General features: G+C 49.5%; 1 protein-coding gene and 1 pseudogene across 1 annotated transcript; one reads left to right on the forward strand and one right to left on the reverse strand.

Annotated features, from left to right (window-relative positions):
- The first annotated feature begins 3,405 nt into the window (after positions 1–3,405).
- LOC119341375 (protein QUIRKY-like) lies at positions 3,406–7,214 on the forward strand. The gene has a single exon (XM_037613250.1). The coding sequence runs from the start codon at positions 3,725–3,727 to the stop codon at positions 6,977–6,979; it is 3,255 nt and encodes a 1,084-aa protein (XP_037469147.1). The 5' UTR covers positions 3,406–3,724; the 3' UTR covers positions 6,980–7,214.
- An 8,004-nt stretch (positions 7,215–15,218) lies between these two features.
- Positions 15,219–16,634, reverse strand: LOC119339376 (annotated as a pseudogene).
- Between the last annotated feature and the right edge of the window lie 5,325 nt (positions 16,635–21,959).

The raw sequence follows: 21,959 nt of genomic DNA on the forward strand, positions 1-21,959 counted from the left end.
TAGGAGACTCTCTATCATGAAGATCATGGTGCTACCTTGAAGCACAAGTGTGGAAAAATGATAGTAACATTGTCCCTTCTCTCTTTTTCTCTCATTTTTTTCTCTCTTTTTTCATTTTGGTGGGCTTCTTTGGCCTCTCTTTTTTATTTGGGCTTCTTTGGCCTATTTTATTTTTCATAAAGTCCGGAGTCTCATCCTGACTTGTGGGGGAATCATAGTCTCCATCATCCTTTCCTCACATGGGATAATGCTCTAATGAAGATCATCACACTTTTATTTACTTACAACTTAAGAATTACAACTCAATACTTAGAACAAAATATGACTCTATGTGAATGCCTCCGACGGTGTACCGGGATATGCAATGAATCAAGAGTGACATGTATGAAAGAATTATGAATGGTGGCTTTGCCACAAATACGATGTCAACTACATGATCATGCAAAAGCAATATGACAATGATGGAGCGTGTCATAATAAACGGAATGGTGGAAAGTTGCATGGCAATATATCTCGGAATGGCTATGGAAATGCCATAATAGGTAGGTATGGTGGCTGTTCTAAGGAAGGTATATGGTGGGTGTATGGTACCGATGAAAGTTGCGCGGCACAAGAGAGGCTAGCAATGGTGGAAGGGTGAGAGTGCGTATAATCTATGGACTCAACATTAGTCATGAAGAACTCATATACTTATTACAAAAATCTACAAGTTATCAAAACAAAGTACTACACGCATGCTCCTAGGGGAAGGGTTGGTAGGAGTTAACCATCGCGCGATCCCGACCTCCACACATAAGGAAGACAATCAATAAATAAATCATGCTCCAACTTCATCACATAACGGTTCACCATACGTGCATGCTACGGGAATCACAAACTTTTAACACAAGTATTCCTCAAATTCACAACTACCCAACTAGCATGACTCTAATATTACCATCCTTATATCTCAAAACAATCATCAAGCATCAAACTTATCATAGTATTCAATGCACTCTATATGATAGTTTTTATTAGACCCAACTTAGATGCTCATCATATTAGGACTAATTTTATAACCAAAGAAAATATCATTTTGTTCTAAAAGACTCTCAAAATAATATAAGTGAAGCATGAGAGATCAATAATTTCTACAAAATAAAACTACCGCCGTGCTCTAAAAAGATATAAGTGAAGTGCTAGAGCAAAATTGGCTCAAAAGATATAAGTGAAGCACAGAGAGTATTCAAATAAATTCCGATTCATGTGTGTCTCTCCCAAAAATGTGTGTACAACAAGGATGATTGTTGTAAACTAAAAAGCAAAGACTCGTATCATGCAAGAAACTCCAAGCAAAACACATATCATGTGGTGAATAAAAATATAGCTTCAAGTAGAGTTACCGATGGACGAAGACGAAAGAAGGGATGCCTTCCAGGGCATCTCCAAGGTAGGCTTTTGGTTGTCCTTGAATTTTACCTTGGGGTGCCTTGGGCAACCCCAAGCTTAGGCTCTTGCCACTCCTTATTCCATAATCCACCAAATCTTTACCCAAAACTTGAAAACTTCACAACACAAAACTCAACAGAAAATCTCATGAGCTCCGTTAGTGCAAGAAAGCAAACCACAACTTTAAGTAATGTAATGAACTCATTCTTTATTTATATTGGTGTTAAACCTACTGTATTCCAAATTCTCTATGGTTCATACCCCCCGATACTAGCCATAGATTCATCAAAATAAGCAAACAACACACGAAAAACAGAATCTGTCAAAAACAGAACAACCTGTAACAATCTGTAACTTTCGAATACTTCTGGAACTCTAAAAATCCTACCAAAATAGGAAGTCCTAGGAAATTTGTCTATTAATCTTCTTCAAAATGAATCAGCTAAAAATCACATTTCTGTAATTTATTAAAATTATTCTCGTGCTCGCAAAAGTTTCTGTTTTTCAGCAAGATTAAATTAACTATCACCCAAGATGATCCTGTAGATTCTACTTGGCACTCCCAACAAGCGCTTTTTTTGAAAGCCTTTTAGCTAGGCATTGATAATTTCAATGATGCTCACATGAAAGATAAGAATTGAAGCGTAAAGAGAGCATCATGAAACACGTGACAAACACATCTAAGTCTAACATACTTTCTATGCATAGGCATCTTATAGGAAAACAAATTATCATAACAAGCAAAAACTAGCATATGCAAGAAAGAAGAAAGGAACAATAGCAATTTCAACATAACGGGAGGAAATTTTGTAACATGAAAATTTCTACAATCATATTTTCCTCTCTCATAATAATTACATGTGGGATCAGTTGGGCCTGCAGTTCCCCACCTAATAAGATAGATAATGGGGCTTCTGCTTCCCGCTAAGATAGATTTCCGACGAGGTCTGGCTTGGAAAAAAGTGATTGACGCATGAAAAAATTCAGGCACATAAGAAATAACAAAACCAAATTAACCTTACCACGGGCTACATTTGGTTTTTGTGGTATGACCGCAACAGGTCACATGCTAAGATTCCACTCAAAAAAAAAAAAACATGCTAAGAAAAAAAAACAGGTGGCATTCGATTGACAGTGACCGACACACGTTCGGCGGCCAGATTTGTTGTTTGCAGCTGCGCACGCACGCACGTTTATGTTTGCTTCCGATCGTCCAAGGATGGACGGATCAGTTGATGACGTGCACCGCGGTATGCCTTTACATCCCGTGAGTGTCACGTATGCACGGCTCGTGGACGTGACGACGTGCGTGGCATCAGTCACCACGTCGGTCGGTCCGTCGGTGAGAGGGATCAGGTGGCGCCATTGCAGCCACAGCCAGGATGAATTGCCACCGGGGCGCTACCACTACGCACGGCTTGCTCCGCGCACTATCATCTCTTGCAATATTCCCCAGATCCTTCTGAAGCCAGATTTCAGTTTCAGAAGGAGTTTTCCCTCTGACAGAGCATCAAATCCGTGTTGTTCTCCCATTTCCATCCATCAGGGATCGATCATTTGACCTTCCGGGCAGTCAAGTGTGTACTCGACATACGTCGTTGCCCAAATCCAGCGGCGCGCTTTCACTTCCACTAGCACTTGAGAATTTTTGCTGCGCTGCACCCAAGCAAATTAATCAAATCAAGTAACCGCACGCTCGCCAGAGAAAGAAAATGCTAGGCGGCGAGTGTGAAGGACGGCACCACCGGCAGCAGAATCCGCAACAACAAAGCACATCACCGCGCGCGCGCGCACGGCGGCCCCCCTCCAAAGGAAAGCAAGCGGCAGACAGATGAGATTCTGCGGGGGCAAAGCGAGGGCTTCCATGTCAAGAAAGCAACCAACCTCCGAATAATCCCATCTTCCTCCCTCGCCTCACTCTAGCTCCGATTCTCCCTCCAAAAGCGAAAGCATTTGGAAACCACCACGACTCCCGTCAACACCATAGGGAACCTCATTCCATTTGATCGATCCGCTTCGCTTTCCCATCATCACCACCACGGCCACCGACTCCCGAATAATCCCTCCTCCTCCATTGCCCTCGCTTTGGCCCAGATTCTCGAGCTCGCTCCATTGTTCTGGCTACCTAGCTCCTCTCTCACTGCTCACTCCAAAAGCAAAAGCGTTCGGAAACCACCACGCCCCTCCACACCACACCATAACAAGGAACCCTATTCCATTTCATCGCTCGCTTTCCCTTCCCATAATCAATCACCACCGCGCGAGCGAGAGCGCCTCCGTCGCCGAGCTCGCTCCCATGGCGGACGGTGGGCCGCCGCCGCACGCGCAGATGGTGCGCAGGCTGGCGGTGGAGGTGGTGGACGCGCGGGACCTGGTGCCCAAGGACGGGCTCGGCACCTCCAGCGCCTACGCGGTGGCCGACTTCGACGGCCAGCGCAAGCGCACGCGGACCGTGCCGCGGGACCTCAACCCGCAGTGGCACGAGCGCCTCGAGTTCGCCGTCCCCGACCCGGCCGGCATGCACGCCGAGTCGCTCGACGTCTCGCTCTACCACGACCGCCGCTTCAACCCCTCCGGCGGGGGCGCCGGCAAGAACCACTTCCTCGGCCGCGTCCGCATCTACGGCTCCCAGTTCTCGCGCCGCAGCGAGGAGGGCATCGTCTACTTCCCGCTCGAGAAGCGCAGCCTGCTCAGCTGGATCCGCGGCGAGGTCGGGCTCAAGATCTATTACTACGACGAGCCGGCCGTGGCCCCGCCGCCGCCGCCCGAGGACCGGCCGCCCGAGGGGGCTGACAACGCGCCGCCGCCCGAGGTCCCGCCCGAACAGCCCAGGGAGCCCCCACCTGAGCTCCCCGAGCCCACGGAGGCCGCCGTAGAGGTGCAGCAGCCGCAGGCGCAGCCTCCGGTCATCATCGTGGAGGAAGCTCCGATGCACGGGCCACCACACGGCCCGATGATGCCGCCCCCGATGATGCACGGCCACATGATGCCGCCGCCGATGCATGGGCCACACGGCCCGATGATGCACGGTCCGCATGGCCCCATGATGCACGCCCGGATGATGCCACCGCAGCCAGAACCTGAGCCGGAGCCGCAGCCGCAGCGTGAACCAGGGCCGGGGCCCGACGGGGCAGAAATGTACCCGCCTGAGCTCCGCAAGGAGCGGATGGCGTCGAGCAACGGGCACGTCCGCGTCCCCCGACACCCGAGCGGCGGCTTCGGGCCTGATTACTACACCGCCGCCTCTCCCCGCGTCATCTCCGGGCGGTTCGCGTCCGCCGGCGAGGCCGTCGAGCCGGTGCAGTCGACGTACGACCTGGTGGAGCCTATGCGGTACCTCTTCGTGCGCATCGTGCGGGTGCGCGGCATCCGCGCCTGCGAGGGCCCCTACGTCAAGATCCAGGCCGGCCCGCACTGCCTCCGCTCCCGGCCAGGCCGTGACGTCTCCGGCACCGGCAGCCCCGAGTGGAACCAGGTGTTCGCCATCAGCCACGCAAAGCCGGAGCCGACGCTCGAGATATCCGTCTGGGACGGCGGGGCGCCGTCTCCGGCCGATGCTTTCCTCGGCGGCGTCTGCTTCGACCTCTCCGACGTGCCTGTCCGCGACCAGCCGGACGGCCCGCTGGCCGCACAGTGGTACCGGCTCGAGGGCGGCGAGCCGGGCATGGTCACAGGGGACATCATGGTGTCGGTGTGGATCGGCACGCAGGCCGACGACGTGTTCCCGGAGGCCTGGAACACCGACGCGCCCTACGCCGCCTACACCCGCGCCAAGGTGTACCAGTCGCCCAAGCTCTGGTACCTGCGGGCGTCGATCATCGAGGCGCAGGACCTGCGCGTGCCGTCGCCGCCGCCGGGGCTGCCGTTCGACGTGCGCGTCAAGGTTCAGCTCGGCTTCCAGTCGGCGCGCACCCGCCGGTCGGTGGCCAGCAGCAGCGGCTCGGCGTTCGCGTGGTCCGAGGACCTCATGTTCGTCGCGTCCGAGCCGCTGGATGACACCCTCGTCCTGCTCGTGGAGGACCGGTCCATGATCAGGGAGCCTGCTCTGCTCGGGCACGCCACCATCCCCGTGAGCTCCGTCGAGCAGCGCCTCGACGAGCGGCAGATCGTCGCCTCAAGATGGTTCAACCTCGAGGGCGCCATGGGTCATGGAGATGGCGGGGGCGGAGATCAGCAGGGACAACCAGGGCCGGGGTTCTACTCGGGCAGGCTGCACCTTCGACTCTCCCTGGAAGGCGGGTACCATGTGCTCGACGAGGCGGCGCATGTGTGCAGCGACTACCGGCCGACGGCGAAGCAGCTGTGGAAGCCCCCCGTCGGCGTGCTGGAGCTCGGCATTGTCGGAGCGTGCGGCCTGCTCCCCATGAAGACGAAGGGAGGCTCCAAGGGCTCCACGGACGCCTACTGCGTGGCCAAGTACGGCAAGAAGTGGGTGCGCACGCGCACCGTCACCGACAGCTTCAACCCGCGGTGGAACGAGCAGTACACATGGCAGGTGTACGACCCGTGCACGGTGCTCACGGTGGCCGTGTTCGACAACTGGCGCATGTTCGCGGGCGCCGGCGACGAGCGCCAGGACTACCGCATCGGCAAGGTGCGCGTCCGCGTCTCCACGCTCGAGACCAACCGCGCCTACACCGCCTCCTACCCGCTGCTCGTGCTGCTGCGCCCGGGCCTCAAGAAGATGGGCGAGGTGCAGCTCGCCGTGCGCTTCTCCTCGCCCGCGCACCTGCCCGACACCTGGGCCACCTACACGTCCCCGCTCCTCCCGCGCATGCACTACCTCCGCCCCATCGGCGTCGCGCAGCAGGAGGCGCTGCGGGGCGCCGCCGTGCGCACCGTGGCCGCGTGGCTCGCGCGCTCCGAGCCGCCGCTCGGGCCCGAGGTCGTGCGGTACATGCTGGACGCGGACGCGCACACCTGGAGCGTGCGCCGCGCCAAGGCCAACTGGTTCCGCATCATGGGGGTGCTCGCCTGGGCCGTCGGGCTGGAGCGGTGGCTCGACGGCGTGCGGCGCTGGCGCAACCCCTCCACCACCGTCCTCCTCCACGTCCTCTACCTCGTCCTCGTCTGGTACCCCGAGCTGGTGGTGCCCACGGCGTCGCTCTACGTCTTCCTCATCGGCGTCTGGTACTACCGGTTCCGGCCGCGCGCGCCGGCCGGCATGGACGCGCGGCTGTCGCAGGCCGACACCGTGGACGGCGACGAGCTGGAGGAGGAGTTCGACGCCGTGCCGGCGCCCGACGTCCTCCGGCTGCGCTACGAGAGGCTGCGCACGCTCGCGGGGCGGGTGCAGCGCGTCATGGGCGACGTCGCCGCGCAGGGCGAGCGGCTGCAGGCGCTCGTCAGCTGGAGGGACCCGCGGGCGAGCCGGATCTTCGTCGGCGTCTGCCTGGCCGTCGCCGTGGCGCTGTACGCGATGCCGCCCAAGATGGTGGCCGTGGCGAGCGGGTTCTACTACCTCCGCCATCCCATGTTCCGGGACTCCATGCCCGCCGCGGCCGTCAACTTCTTCCGCCGCCTGCCCAGCCTCTCCGACAGGATGCTATGAGATGACATTGGCGGGTCCATTTTTTCTCTCTGTGTTGCAGCAATAACGTACGTGCTATAGTGTGCGATAGGAATATACTCTATATATCGGGGAGGGAAATTTGTAGAAATAACACATGATGATTGTATTCATAAGCATAGAAAAACACATGATTAGCGACAAGAGTTATATATGATTGTGACAGCAATTGCTGCATAATTTACATTTGCCTCGTTTTCATAGCTACAAAAAGCTTGCCGTGAAGGACTCCGCTGTTAATTCTATCTGGCTATGGTGTCAAGCTTATGATTCTTGAGAATGACATTGCTGTTAGGGAAGAGGTGGTTCTCATGGGGGAGAGGATTGCCATTGGTATCGGTGAAGATCAAGAGTGTGGTAGGCCACTTTTCTTACTTGGTTTAGAGTCGAGTGTCGGGGTCGAGTTCTTGCAGACTTGTTCAAGAACCACTGTTTGATTATTTTTTTTTGGAACAGAGGCTTCAGAGGAGCCTGACTTTGAATTAACAAAGCCATCAACCAGCCAGGAGTACAAAAGCGGACCACGAACAAAACAACGGCTAAAGGATACATGGGAGAAAGAAGGACAGCTAACTAAGCTACACCTACAACCAACGAACAGAAAATTACATTGAAGAACAGCCAATTGAGGATAAGCCCTCTATGCAAAGGCCCTGAAACGACTATGAAGAAGCTACGAGGATCTGCAGCCGCCAAAATAGGTCGGGCACATGGCTGAAACCCGAAACTGGAGGTGACACAACACATGCCTACTCTAACACCAAAGGGGATCCCTTCCCCTCGCCTAGGCTCGAAGGCGCCGCACCGTCGAAGTGTAGAGACGCTCACCCGAGAGCAAGAGCATAGGTTGGTCTCAAGGCCAGGCCAACAATGGGGCCAACCACATCATGCCGGAGCACACACAAGCAAGCTGCTGCGCAGGCGCCGAAGGATACCGATGGAAGAAGGAAAGCTGCCGGGAGAGTCGCTGAAAGGAAGAAGTTGTCGAGCCACATGGCGAAGATTAGGAACGAGGAACTCACGAACCAGCCGAATCGGCACCTGCGGCGTTGCTGCTGCCGTGAAGGGGAACCCGATCCCTTTCCACCCAAAATCGAGGGCGCCGACCCGCCGGGACATTGCAAACGCCACCGCAGAGCGCTTGTAGCTGGATCTGAAACCTGCAGAGAAGGAACGCCACGGAGTCCACAGACGCCAGGCACCCACCTTCAGCTGCTACACGCCCCCAAAGCGCCAAACTTCCCCAGTCGGCGCCTCCAAGGAGGACACGACGCACCAGGCGCCGCCGCCGCCCATCCCAGGCCGGGATTTGAGCTTTCGCCCGGGAGGCATGGTCGGGGTGTGGAGGAGAGCCCACGGCTGCGGCTCCAATGAGCAAAACGACACAACAGGGCGTCGTCGCCGCCGTGTTGGAAATACCAACAAGGGTTTCCCCCGGGCTCGTCCAGCACCACCTGCTCGGGGATCACCCTGCCGGCACCAGATCCGGCGACCAGAGGCCCGGAATCAGGTAAATCCAGCGAGGAGAGCAGAGAGAGGGAAAACCTGACCTTCAGATCTGGAGCAGAGGAGGAGGAACCTCGCCGCGCCGCGACCACAACCCGCCAGGCCCTCACTGCCCGCGCAGCCAAGGGGGCCGGCCATCTCCTCCCGCGCGCGCCGCCAGCCGAAGGACGGCGCCGCCTCGCCGATCGGGCCGCCGCCCAGGCTTCTGAGGTCCAACGCCACAGCGGGCGAAGCGACGAAGCCCCGCCGCCACCGTCATCGGCAGTCGCCCAGGCGATGCCCGACGACTCCCTCGGGTGACGACAGGGGGGAGGGGGGGGGACGGCGCCTAGGGAAACCCTAGGGGCCCTCGGGTCGCCTTGGGGAGGACCACGCGAGGGGAGGGGAGGGGAGGGGACTGTTTGATTTTTTTAAATGAAATCGGAGGGGAAACCCTCTTTTTGCTAAAAAAAGGTGGGAGGCCACTGCCTTTTTTTTAAAAAATGTTTTCACTTTAGTTTATCTTTTAATTATTCAAAATATATATATTAAAAAACACTTTACATAACTTTTTAAAATGCTATGCATCGGTTGGGAGGTTGGATGGGAGGGAGGCAGATGACTGACCTCAGTTGAAGTTGAAGGCAGAGAGAGTGAGATTAGAGCCGAACAGTGGCCGGTGAAGCGGCTCACGCCGGCTGTGCCAGCAGTCAAAGCGGCGACACCATCTGCCAAGGAAGATACGAGAGAACTAGGTGCTGATGTTGTAGTGGGCACCTCCAACTATGTGTATCGCTGATAAGATTTTTGATAGAGAGCTTTTTTGTACGTGTCTTTTAAAAAAAAAAGGGATTTCCCGGCCTCTGCATCAGAAAGATGCATACGGCCATCTTATTAACCAAATGAAGTAGTGCCAACATGATTCTAAAGGTCTCCAAAAGTAATAAAAAAAGCACAGAAAGCTCACACAGACCCAAAAAGGGCTAGAAACACCAACTAGCCAAGAAAAGACGCCACAACCGGCCGGCTAAAACTAGATAGGGATACTAAATGCCTATTCTATTACATGACCGCCATCCAAACCGGTTGAAGATATCCCGAGCTACCATCTCTCAGCGGAAAGACCCAGTAACCAAATGCTCCATGGCCTCCGTCTGGGTGAGTAGCGACCACGAACGGATCAGTGCCGTAGTTCGGAATATGATCTGCAAAAATGTATACATGATATTCTGTTAAAAACCAAATCATTTCTGCAAGTCCAGATAGTCCACAGCAAAGCACAAACTCCAACCCGAATATGTCTCACTAAGTCAGGCTCAATCCCATTAAGCCATGTCCCAAATAATGCATTAACAGAATTCGGTGGATTGATATTAAAAGCAATGCGGATCGTCTGGCAAAGTACCTTGGCCAACGGACAATAAAAAAAAAGGTGTTTGATAGTCTCATCCCGATCGCAGAAACTACACCTAGTAGGTCCTGTCCAATTACGCTTTATCAAGTTGTCCTTAGTTAAAATAACTTGTTTATAGACAAACCACATAAACACTTTTATTTTCAAAGGAACTTTGACATCCCAAACATGCTTGGACGTAGGAATGGAGTTCGAATTAATAACATCAATATACATTGATTTAACCGTGAATACTCCAGACTTAGTCAATTTCCAACGTGATTCATCGGGTTGTTGTGAAAGCTGGACTTCCATCAGTCTCCTAACTAGACGGAGCCATTCTTCCCAACGATTGCCCGCTAGCGTTCGTCAGAACTGAATATTAAGGGGGGTAGATTGAAAGACCGATGCGACGAACATCTCACGTCGTTGAACAATGCGGTACAAAGACGGGTATTGGATGGCCAAGGGTGTCTCGTCGAGTCAATTATCCTCCCAGAAACGTGTACTCGTGCCGTTTCCAACAACAAACTTCGTCCTATTAAACAAGGCCTGTTTGACTTTCATCAGGCCTTTCCAGAAGGGCGAATCGGTCGGCCTGACTGTAACCTGGGACAAAGTTTTTGTCTGGAGGTACTTGCTGCGAAGGATTTGAGCCCACATACCATCATTCTCCGATGAGAGCTTCCACAACCACTTGCTAAGAAGGCATTTATTCTTAACTTCTAGATTCTCAATACCTAGACCCCCTTGGTCTTTCGGTCTACAGATGATATCCCATTTAGCAAGCCGATATTTTCTTTTAAGCTCATCACCCTGCCAAAAGAAACACGATCGATAGAAGTCCAGTCTCTTCCTAACACCAACTGGGACCTCAAAGAACGATAGGAGAAACATTGACATACTCGTGAGCACCGAATTAATCAGGATTAATCAGCCTCCGTATGACATGAGCTTACCCTTCCAGCAACTCATTTTCTTCTCAAATCGGTCCTCGATGCACTTCCATTCTCTGTTTGTTAGCCTACGATGGTGGATTGGAATCCCTAAGTAAGAGAACGGTAACTCTCCCAACTCACACCCAAACAATTTCCTATAAGCATCCTGTTCATCTTTGGCCCTACCAAAACAGAAGAGCTCGCTCTTATGAAAGTTAATCTTTAACCCGGTCAATTGTTCAAATAGGCATAACACAAGCTTCATATTTCTCGCCTTGGCCAAGTCATGCTCCATAAAGATGATTGTATCATCAGTGTACTGAAGGATGGATACACCTCCATCAATAAGATGAGGTACCAATCCACCTACTTGACCATTTTCCTTAGCCCTTCCTATCAAAATTGCTAACATATCCACCACAATGTTAAACAAGATAGGGGACATCGGATCTCCTTGTCTTAGGCCTTTATGTGTCTGGAAGTAATGGCCTATGTCATCATTAACTTTAATTCCCACACTACCTTTTTGCGTAAATGATTCAACCTGTCGGTGCCAGGCTTCATCAAAACCTTTCATACGCAATGACTATTGGAGGAATGGCCATTTGACCTTATCATACGCTTTCTCGAAATCCACCTTAAAATTACTCCATCTATTTTTTTGGAATGAATTTCATGGAGTGTTTCATGCAGGATGACCACCCCTTCAAGAATATTTCTGTCCGGCATGAAAGCAGTTTGGGACTGTTACACCACAGAATGCGCAATCTGTGTGAGTCTGTTAGTCCCGACCTTGGTGAAAATTTTGAAACTAACATTGAGGAGACAGATCGGCCTGAATTGCTCAATTCTCACCGCATCCGTCTTCTTGGGAAGCAGTGTGATAGTCCCAAAATTCAAGTGAAATAATTGAAGCTGTCCAGAGAACAGATCATGGAACATAGGTAGTAAATCCCCCTTAATAATGTGCCAGCACTTTTTATAAAACTCTGTCGGGAATCCATCCGGTCCGGGAGCCTTATTGTTTTTCATCTGTGCAATAGCATCAAACACCTCCTTCTCCGAGAACGGGGCAACCAGAATATCATTATCGGCAGCCGATAGCTGAGGTACATCCTCAGTCCTGGACTCATCGAGGGACACACAATTATCCTCCGGAGGTCCAAATAACTGCTTATAATAGTCGGTAATATATGTTTTTAGGTTATCCTGACCTAAAATAGTGCCCTCGTCTTGCTCAAGCTGAAAGATACGCTTCTTTCTGTGCTTGCCATTAGCTATCAAATGGAAGAACTGAGTATTCGCGTCCCCTTGGACCACTTTGCGGACTTTAGCACGCAAATCCCACTTCAATTCTTCATCGCGGAGCAGTTCTTTCAACCTCTTCTCCGCCTCATTTTTAACCTGAAGCTCAGCTGGTGATAAAATAGTGGATTCGGCCTGTATGTCCAGGGCCTGTATAAGAGTAAGGAGTCTATCCTTTTCAATCTTATACACACCACTGAGGTGCTTAGCCCAACCCCGTAAGAAACTTCTCAAATGCCTAATCTTATTCTGCCAACGCTCTATCGTAGTCTTGCCTCCTACACCTTTATCCCATTCCCTGGCAATTAAGTCCAAGAACCCCTCACGTTCAAACCATGACATCTCGAAGGAGAAGGTGTTCTTGTTACCCACGTGGTTCGGCTCCCCTAAGTCCACGAACAATGGGGTGTGATCAGATATTCCCCTCGAAAGAGCTTGCACCGTAACCAGAGGGAACTTTTGTTCCCACTCCACGCTCGCAAGAACTCGATCAAGTTTTTCATAGGTTGGGTTTGGCAGAGCATTAGCCCAGGTGAACTTTCTATGAGAAAGCTCTATCTCTCTCAGATCCAAGCTTTCAATAATGGTGTTGAACATAAACAACCATCTACCGTCAAAGTTATCATTGTTCTTCTCCTCTCTCCTCCTGATGATATTGAAATCACCTCCAACTAAAATTGGAAGTTGTTCTGACCCACAGATTCGAACAAGGTCCGCCAGAAACTCCGCTTTAAGCTCGGGCTGTGCGGCACCATAAACCGCCACCAAAGCCCAGTTAAAACCATCTATCCTAGACCTGACTCGAAACTTCACCGCGAAGTCGCCCATCATTACACTTCGGACTTCAAGCGAATCACATCTCACACCTAGTAAGATACCACCCGATCTTCCTCGCGGTGGGAGGCAACGCCAATCGAAATCAATACCACCCACAAGAGAAGAGAGAAACTGGGGCGCAAAGTTATCTCTACCCGTCTCCGATAGAGCAACAAAATCTAACCTCTGCTCTAAAGCTGCCTCAACTAGGAATCTTCTTTTAGCCAAGTCCTTCAGACCTCTGCTATTCCAAAAAATTCCTCTCATAATTCATCGTGGAATTTTTTAGTGGTTCGAATCCTAGCACTCCTACGAACTGCGGAATCGGGATAGATCTTCCGTTTCCACTTACGCTTAGGTTTACTAAGCTCTATCGCCCGGTCCTCATAACCGGGTTCACAAATATTACTAGCATCATTCTCTAGGGGTACATCATCTTCCTCAGAGTCATGATTGGGGGGTGCTAGATCCACGCACAGATTATCGAGCACTCTAACCCCTAACGCATCAATCTCATCATCATTCATTGGTTTAACTGCTGCAAGATTACGAATAGTCTCTAAGGCACGTTCCGCCTCCAAATCTAATAGATCATTCACCGAATTGGTAATCTCACTATCCGTAGCACCTAGTGAAACTCCTAATTGGTTTGCATTATTTATAATGTCCTCATTAGAAAAATGCAATAAGGAATTAGATAAGTTGACGGACATACCAGAAGATAAAGCAGCCTCCTGAAGCTTGGCCGCCCTCATAGCGCGCCGCTGCTGCATATCATCCACCTCAGGGATGTCGAGGATGCGAGCACTCATCCGTCTCCCCTCGGAGATAGGGTCCGGGATCCCGCCAAACGCGACAACCTCCTCCCTAGTAAAACCTGGCACTGAATCCCTCAAAGGGTCTGCCGAGGTTACCAGAGAAGGCGACTGCGGGCTCCCGATCCCCTCAGACGGGTGCCCCACACCAGGACCCCGACCAAGGGTAGGAGCGAAGAGGGGATGACGGGGGCCGCCTGCCCGCACCCTCCTCCCACCCCAGCCGCCGGCTCAGACGGATGAGCCATCGGCGAGGGAGAGGCGGTCCTCCTGACCGTCGAGGAAGAGGGAGGAGACAGGGCCTCCTGCCCCATCACCCCCCCAACGTAGCTGCTGCCGCGATGGATACCGCCACCATCGGAGTAGCAGGAGCCGAGGCCGCCTGCCTCGGGCTCCCTCTCCCAGCACCGGCCGACCCCCTCGGGGCGGGCGTCACCGACGCCACTGGGATCGGGATGGGGATGGGAGAAGACGAGGCCACCTGCCCCGAACCCCCTCCCCCACGACTCATCTCGCCCGCAGTCGCCGACACCGGAGTCGCGTCCACGTGAGGCGCCAGGACAAGAGAAGCACCCTCCGGCCTCCTCTCCGTAGCGCCGACCAAAGTCCTTGCCGGCCGTCCAGCAAACAATCCAGCATCCCCCTCGAACTCCAACGGAGGGAGCGTGTGCTCAAGATAATCATCAGAATCTACCCGGTCACTCCATAGTCTGGGAGGTGCTGAGGCTGGCTCAAAAGACCCAAAACGCAGAGTAGTCATGGGCACCGCTGGTGAAACCGCGGGCTCAACCCCGGTTCCATCCCCAGGCGACTGAGTAGCAAAATTGCAGTAGTACAGGCCATATCATATCCAATCGAAGACATCAGAAGTACACACGGGTGTGCCCTTTGGAGACACTAATCTGTTTTGTAACATTTGATTGATACATGAATTATCTGACAGTAATAATAGTGTCTGATGTGTCCTAATGTTTTGTTGAGTACTGTTTCTAAAACATACATACTTCTGAGTTCATATTCATCCTGTGCATTCATCATTTTTTAAAACAAACAAGGTTAGCATCACATGTGCAAAAAAACTCATCCCTTCCGTGTTTGTTCAAATAACAGAACATGTGCAATTTTTTAAAAATGTTTATAATGTTGATCTTTAAAAATAAAAATTGCAGTTTTTTTGTTTCCCCATATGCACATGGAGAGGCAAACAAAATAACCAGATAGTTCCCTAATATTATATGTAAATTTCACTCTGGTAAATGGAAATTGGTGTTTGCTCGTAATGCACGGGCAGTTTGGTAGTTGTAATAAACGGACTAGGAGAGGGCTAATCTAGGCTATCGAATCTTCATCTAGTGTTCCAAACATTTTCCACCCCTAAAAAGCAAAACAGTCAACTGTCATGTCGGAAACCTAGGAGTTTATTGTATCAAATTTATTCGAAGCAGGGCTACAATACAAGATGTTGAGATTTAGCTTTGGGTGCCAGCATCGAGGTGGCAATTCTCTGGATTGAAGCTAATAGTGGGTGTCCGAGCATGAAGGTCGAAGATGAAGCGGTGGTTGATCTGTTGCCTTGCGCCGATGACTGTCAACTCCAAAGACGGGAAGAAGGCGATGCACATATAGTGGATGTTAGCATGGACGATCTCGAGAAACACATGCTCCGGCATGACCCGGAGCCCCGCGTTGTTATCGAAATGCAACGTCATGCTCGGGAGGACGTCACGGTGGGCCGACGACTTGTGGACACATAGGTGGTGGCCGTGCAGCTGCACGGGTTGTGCCCCGTGGATCTGCAGGTAGTGTCGCACCGCCGACTCTATGTGGATGTATGCCTCATTCACAAACACACTCATCTTTGTGCCAATGTCGATCACACACCCACCTTTCCCTCTCGCACCACGCCGAAACATCTCTGGTGTGACGCTGGACACCCGGATGCCGCCCACGCTGACCCCAGTAAGCTTGACGTAGTACCCGTCGTTTGCTTGGGCTGGCATAAGGATGGGTGTACTCTGGCGATGCACGTTTGGCAATGGATGGCTAGGAATGTCGTTGCCAAACCGAAGAAAGTTGTACGTGCTCATCCCCGGTGGGAACGGGCAGTAAGAGAAGCGCACACCTTCGCCTTGATTGATCTGCTTCGTGAAGAAGGTAGGTGGCTTGCTGGATTTCCACATTCCCAGGCCGAGGACACCGGCAAGGACTTCGTGGGTGTTGAAGTGCTCGGTGTGGTGGGCGCAACCAAAGACCATGCCAGGCAGTAGCTCAAACCGAACTTCGTGGCCACTTTTGGGAAAGGAGAAGGTGTCCTTGGCGAGGACTCCCGAAGCCGACCCATGGCTGCTCAAGAAGCCGACTTCGAACCCGCACATACCGTTTTGATGCGGTTTGTACGGTGCATGACACAAAATGCCATCATTCGCTGAAACATGATGGAAGGTCGGGGACTGGGTTGGGTCGAACACCGGGTTGTATTGTCGCAGGCAGGGGTGGCACGGGGCGCACTGCATCCAGGTCAGCCCGGTCGCCATGTCTAGCGCGAGTTTGTAGCTCTTGGACTGATGCCCCGTGCCGATGCCCACCATGACGGCGTACGTCATGTCTGTCACTGGGCACACAAGAGGCCTTACGGCGTTGACGGTGATGTTGGTGACGGTGCCCAGTGGGAGGAGATGGTTGGTAATCCGGCACTATACATGGTTTGTGGCGCGCTGGAGGCTTGCTAAGTCATTGTGCGCCGACTGGTGGTTGGCGACGAGCCGGAGGCTGAAGCCACCGTTGCTACCGTTGAGCGGCCACAACGACGTTGAGGCCGTGACGCCATGGAAGAATGGCACGAGGGCGCCCAGGATGGTTAGTGCTAGAAGTAGTTTGGGCGCCATGGAGTATGGATCGATGGTGCTAGCTTGTCTAAAATGAGATGCATGAGTTGTGGACATTGTCAGGCTATAAGTATGTACTTATGGAATCCATTAATGTTTATGATATTCATTGGAGGGAATCTGTTTTCGGATATGCATATCTATAAGTATTCTATTGATAATCATCAATTAATAAGCCAATGATTAAATGGTTAGTAAACGAACGTATACGAGAAATCCATTCTCAGATTTCTTTAGTAAATGAGTAGCTACCTAGCCCTTCAAGTACATTAATTAGTCAGAGATTTGTTTTTTGAGTCTATTAGAGCATCTCCAACAGCCGCCTAATGCGTGGCGCTGAAAAAATGAGTTTACAGCGCGTAAGTAGTTTTTTTTGGGCGCTAGAAGACGTTTGCTCCAACAAGCGCTGTAAAATATGCAGCGCGCGCGAATCCAGCGGTCCCATCTGCAACAGCACAAAGTTTGCAGCGCGCGTGACCGGACGCACTAAATATGCTGCGCGCAATGCCGTTTTGATGCGCGCGCTGCATTAGTTATAGCGCGCGCGCTTTTTGCGCAGCTGCTGAAGACTTCAAATAGGATCCGCGTACGCTAAAAGCAGTTTTTATACCGTGCGTTGTTTATATAGCGCCTCTGTTGGAGATGCTCAAGAGCGTGAACTGGCCTAGAATAACATCGGCAGTAGCCCATGTGCATCGCATTGCAGATACCAGTGGATCCTATTTGCCGCCCACGGGCAGCAAATAGCAGAGGCGAACCTCGCACGAAAGTCATGTTTGGTCGTCCCTGTGGGGCTGTTCGGTACAGTTTGTTCCCTGCAAGCGCAGTGTTTTGTTTTTTTTTCTCTTGTGCGGCCTTTTCCGGGTTTTCTATTAGTATTTTTTTATTCATTTATTTTTTGTTTTTGATATTGGGTTTCCCTTTTGTTTTTCTATTTTTTCTTTGGGATTTGGGTTTTCTCTGGATTTGTCTTCTGTGTTTCTCTTTTTTGACACTGTAAACATTTTCTAATATATGACAAACATTTTCCAAATAAACATTGAACTATTTTAATATATGATTAACATTTTTATAATATACAGTGAATAGTCTTTATATACCTTTAACTTTTCAAATATAGGTTGAGTTCTGTTTTATATACGGTGAAACATTTTTAACATATGATGATCTTTTCAAAATATTGTATACACATTTTCCAAATATATGATGAACGTTTTTCATATGTAGTGAAATATTTTTAGCTTAAGTTGATATTTTTTAATATATTATGAAGGTTTTTTGAATATATGGGGAACATTTTTTATATACGGTGAACTCTTTTTAAAATATATAGTGAACATTTTTTATATAGTGTCTATTCATCACCCAGGTTGCAGAATAAATTATTCTTCACCTGATGTAATTTTACAATCATTTCATAACTAAATTACATTTAAAATACAAATAGTTATATTCATATTGATTCAATGCGTAAAATTTGAGAAAAGAGAAAAATATCATAAGACCAGAAAAATTACATTTTATGTACATTCTACACTATGTTTTTACATTTATAATTTTATGTAACAAAAAATACCTTTTACGGTGATTATATATTTTGTTACGTTCTCTTTTCACATCTGAAGTAAGACAAAATTTACGAAACGTAAAGTTACGGTGCATTGATGTTAAAATAGAGGGGCGGGAGGGGGTGGGGGTGGGGTGAAGATTAACTATTCCTCACCACGGGTGACGAATAGTCAATTCCTACCACTAGGATAGTTACCCACATGTCTCATATACTACCATTTGATACTATCTATATATACTGGTGGATATATATGTTAGGCACTTCTTTGCACTCCTTGTATATACATGTATTTGAATATTTGTGGACCAACCAACGCGCATGCGGACGTAAGGCACGTGCATTCTATCACGCTCGCAATGGATCGACGTTGGACTTGATCCTTGATGCGTGTATTTTTTTTGATACATCTTTGATGCGTGTATGATAAGGAAAAGAAAAGGCCAGTCTCATGATGGATGAAAATCTGGCGGGCCCTATGACGTATGAACAATTCTTATGAACGCTCATTTTTTCAGTTTTACGAGTGGCGGGGTGGGTAGTTAACTTCAACTTTAGGGGCAGTTTCGATGGTAGACAAAAAATTCAGAGAAACAACTAACGAAGAGTTTATTTTTTTCACTTACGGGTGGCATGGAGGGTAATTTATTCAAATTTACGGGCAGTTTCTATGATATGCGTACAAATCTGAGAAAAAAATTAACAAAGATGTTTTCTTTCACTTGTGGGTGGCACGCTGGGTAATTTACCTCAACTTTAGGATAAGTTTCGATGACAAATGAAAAATTCCGAGAAACAATTAACAAAGAGTTTTTTTACTTATGGGTGGCAGGGTATGTAATTTACTTCAACTTTAGGGCAATTTGAATGACAAGCGAAAAAGATCAGAGAAATAGTTAACGAAGAGTTTGCAGGGTGGGTAATTTACATCTACTTTAGGAGCACTTTCGACGATAGATGAAAAAAAAGTCATTTCAGTTTTGTTGCATTGCATGCAAGAACAATTAGGGAGAAGGAAGACGAGAAGTTGAGTTGAAGCGAGGCATGCGTTTGCGTTTTTTAGAGAAAAGGCGTCGGCCGAGGCCGAAAAGAGCTCGAACCTAGCTCAACTTTGAATTAACAAAGCCATTAACCGGCCAGGATTACAGGGGCACCTCATTACAAAGAGAAGAATGCAACGCAAAGCGGAAAGAACATACATAGATCTAGGCAGAGCAGCACAAAGGCAATAATGGAGCAACGTTGCCGCCGACCAACACTACGCCTACACCAGCTAGCCAACTAGGTACTTGGGAGGATGGAACTGCCGTGCAAGCATTGAGCGCTGGCTACATCCATGGCCAAACTTGGGCAACACTGAGCTGTCTCCACCGCCGCAAAGGGCCACTACCCTTTCATCCAGGCTCGATGGGTGCCGCACCGGCGACCAGCAGAGTGGCTACACATAGCCCAGCACCAGGTGACCGAGCCGCCAAAGGAGAAGCAGCCAACTCTGACCCACGAGCAACGGAAGGCCAACCCGACGAGAACCAGTCAGGCAGCAGCAGCACGGAGCAAGGGACGTGAGCTGTCGGACGAAGGCGCGCATCCATGACAAAGACCGAAGAAGAAGAGCAGGACAACCAGGCCGCCATGCTTGGAGCCGAGACACCAACCGCTCCATGATGTCTACTACACAACCTTCTTCTTGTAGACGTTGTTGGGCCGCCAAGTGCACAAGTTTGTAGGACAGCAGCAAATTTTCCTCAAGTGGATGACCTAAAGTTTATCAATCCGTAGGAGGCGTAGGATGAAGATGGTCTCTCTCAAGCAACCCTGCAACCAAATAACAAAGAGTCTCTTGTGTCCCCAACACACCCAATACAATGGTAAATTGTATAGGTGCACTAGTTCGGCGAAGAGATGGTGATACAAGTGCAAAACAGATAGTAGATAAAGGTTATTGTAATCTGAAATAATAAAAACAGCAAGGTTAATGGAAAAAGTTAGCGTAAATGGTATTGCAATGGTAGGAAACAAGGCCTAGGATTCATACTTTCACTAGTGCAAGTTCTCTCAACAATAATAACATAGATAGATCATATAACAATCCCTCAACATGCAACAAAGAGTCACTCCAAAGACACTAATAGCGGAGAACGAACGAAGATATTATGATAGGGTACGAAACCACCTCAAATTTATTCTTTCGGATCAATCTATTCAAGAGTTCGTACTAGAATAACACCTTAAGACACAAATCAACCAAAACCCTAATGTCACCTAGATACTCCATTATCACCTCAAGTATCCGTGGGCATGATTATACGATATGCATCACACAATCTCAGATTCATCTATTCAACCAACACAAAGTACTCCAAAGAGTGCCCCAAAGTTTCTATCGGAGAGTCAAGAATGTGTGCCAACCCCTATGCATAGGTTCATGGGCGGAACCCGCAAGTTGGTCACCAAAACATACATCAAGAGGCACATGATATCCCATTGTCACCACAGATAAGCACGGCAAGACATACATCAAGTGTTCTCATAAAAGACTCAATCCAATAAGATAACTTCAAAGGGGAAACTTAATTCATCACAAGAGAGTAGAGGGGGAGAAACATCATAAGATCCAACTATAATAACAAAGCTCGGGATACATCAAGATCGTGCCTTAGAGGGAACACGAGAGAGAACACGAGAGAGAGAGATCAAACACATAGCTCCTGGTACATACCCTCAACCTCGAGGGTGAACTACTCCCTCCTCGTCATGGAGAGCGCCGAGATGATGAAGATGGCCACCGGTGAAGGATCCCCCCTCCGACAGGATGCCGAGAAGGGCCCCCGAGAGGTTTTTGGTGGCTACAGAGGCTTGCGGCGGCGGAACTCCTGATCTATCTTGATATTCGATGGTTTTAGGGTACTTAAGGTTATATAGCCGAAAGAAGTCGGTCGGGGAGTGCTCGAGGGGTCCACGAGACAGGGGGCCGTGCCCTGTAGGGGGGGGGGGCGCCCCCTATCTCCTGGGCTCCTCGAGTATCTTCTGACTTGATCTCCAGGCCTCCAGGATGATATTCTTCCAAAAAAATCACGATGCCGAAGGTTTCATTCCGTTTGGACTCCGTTTGATATTCCTTTTCTTCGAAATACTGGAAGAGGCAATAAAACAGCAATATGGGCTGGGCCTCCGGTTAATAGGTTAGTCCCAAAAGTCATATAAAAGTGTATAATAAAGCCCATAATAATTCAAAACAGATAATAAAATAGCATGAATGCTTCATAAATTATAGATACGTTGGAGATGTATTAGCATCCCCAAGCTTAATTCCTACTCGTCCTCGAGTAGGCAAATGATAAAAGAAAGAATTTATGAAGTGTGAATGCTAGAGGTGCACAGGTTTGATCAATGATAATTTCAATCACCTTTTCTAGCATGATAATATGTCATAACAGTAGTTCATCTCATAAAACTTCTCACGATAAAGTAACAAGCAATTCACATGTCAAAGCATATACCATAAACATTCTTGAAAACTAGCAAACTTCATTCTTAGTCATCAAAACAATTGCAATTCATCTTATTTTCAGGAATAGCAAACTCCACATACTCAACTATCATATAGTCTTCTACAATTGCTAACACTCACACAATACTTGTGGTTATGAAGTTTTAATCAGACACAGAGAAAGATAGGGGCTTATAATGTTGCCTCCAAACATATTCACCTTTGGGTGATGTCAACAATAGTAGTTCATGCTAACGTACATCCAATT

The sequence above is a fragment of the Triticum dicoccoides genome, chromosome 7B, assembly GCF_002162155.2.
Source record: "Triticum dicoccoides isolate Atlit2015 ecotype Zavitan chromosome 7B, WEW_v2.0, whole genome shotgun sequence".
NCBI classification, from domain to species: Eukaryota; Viridiplantae; Streptophyta; class Magnoliopsida; order Poales; family Poaceae; genus Triticum; species Triticum dicoccoides.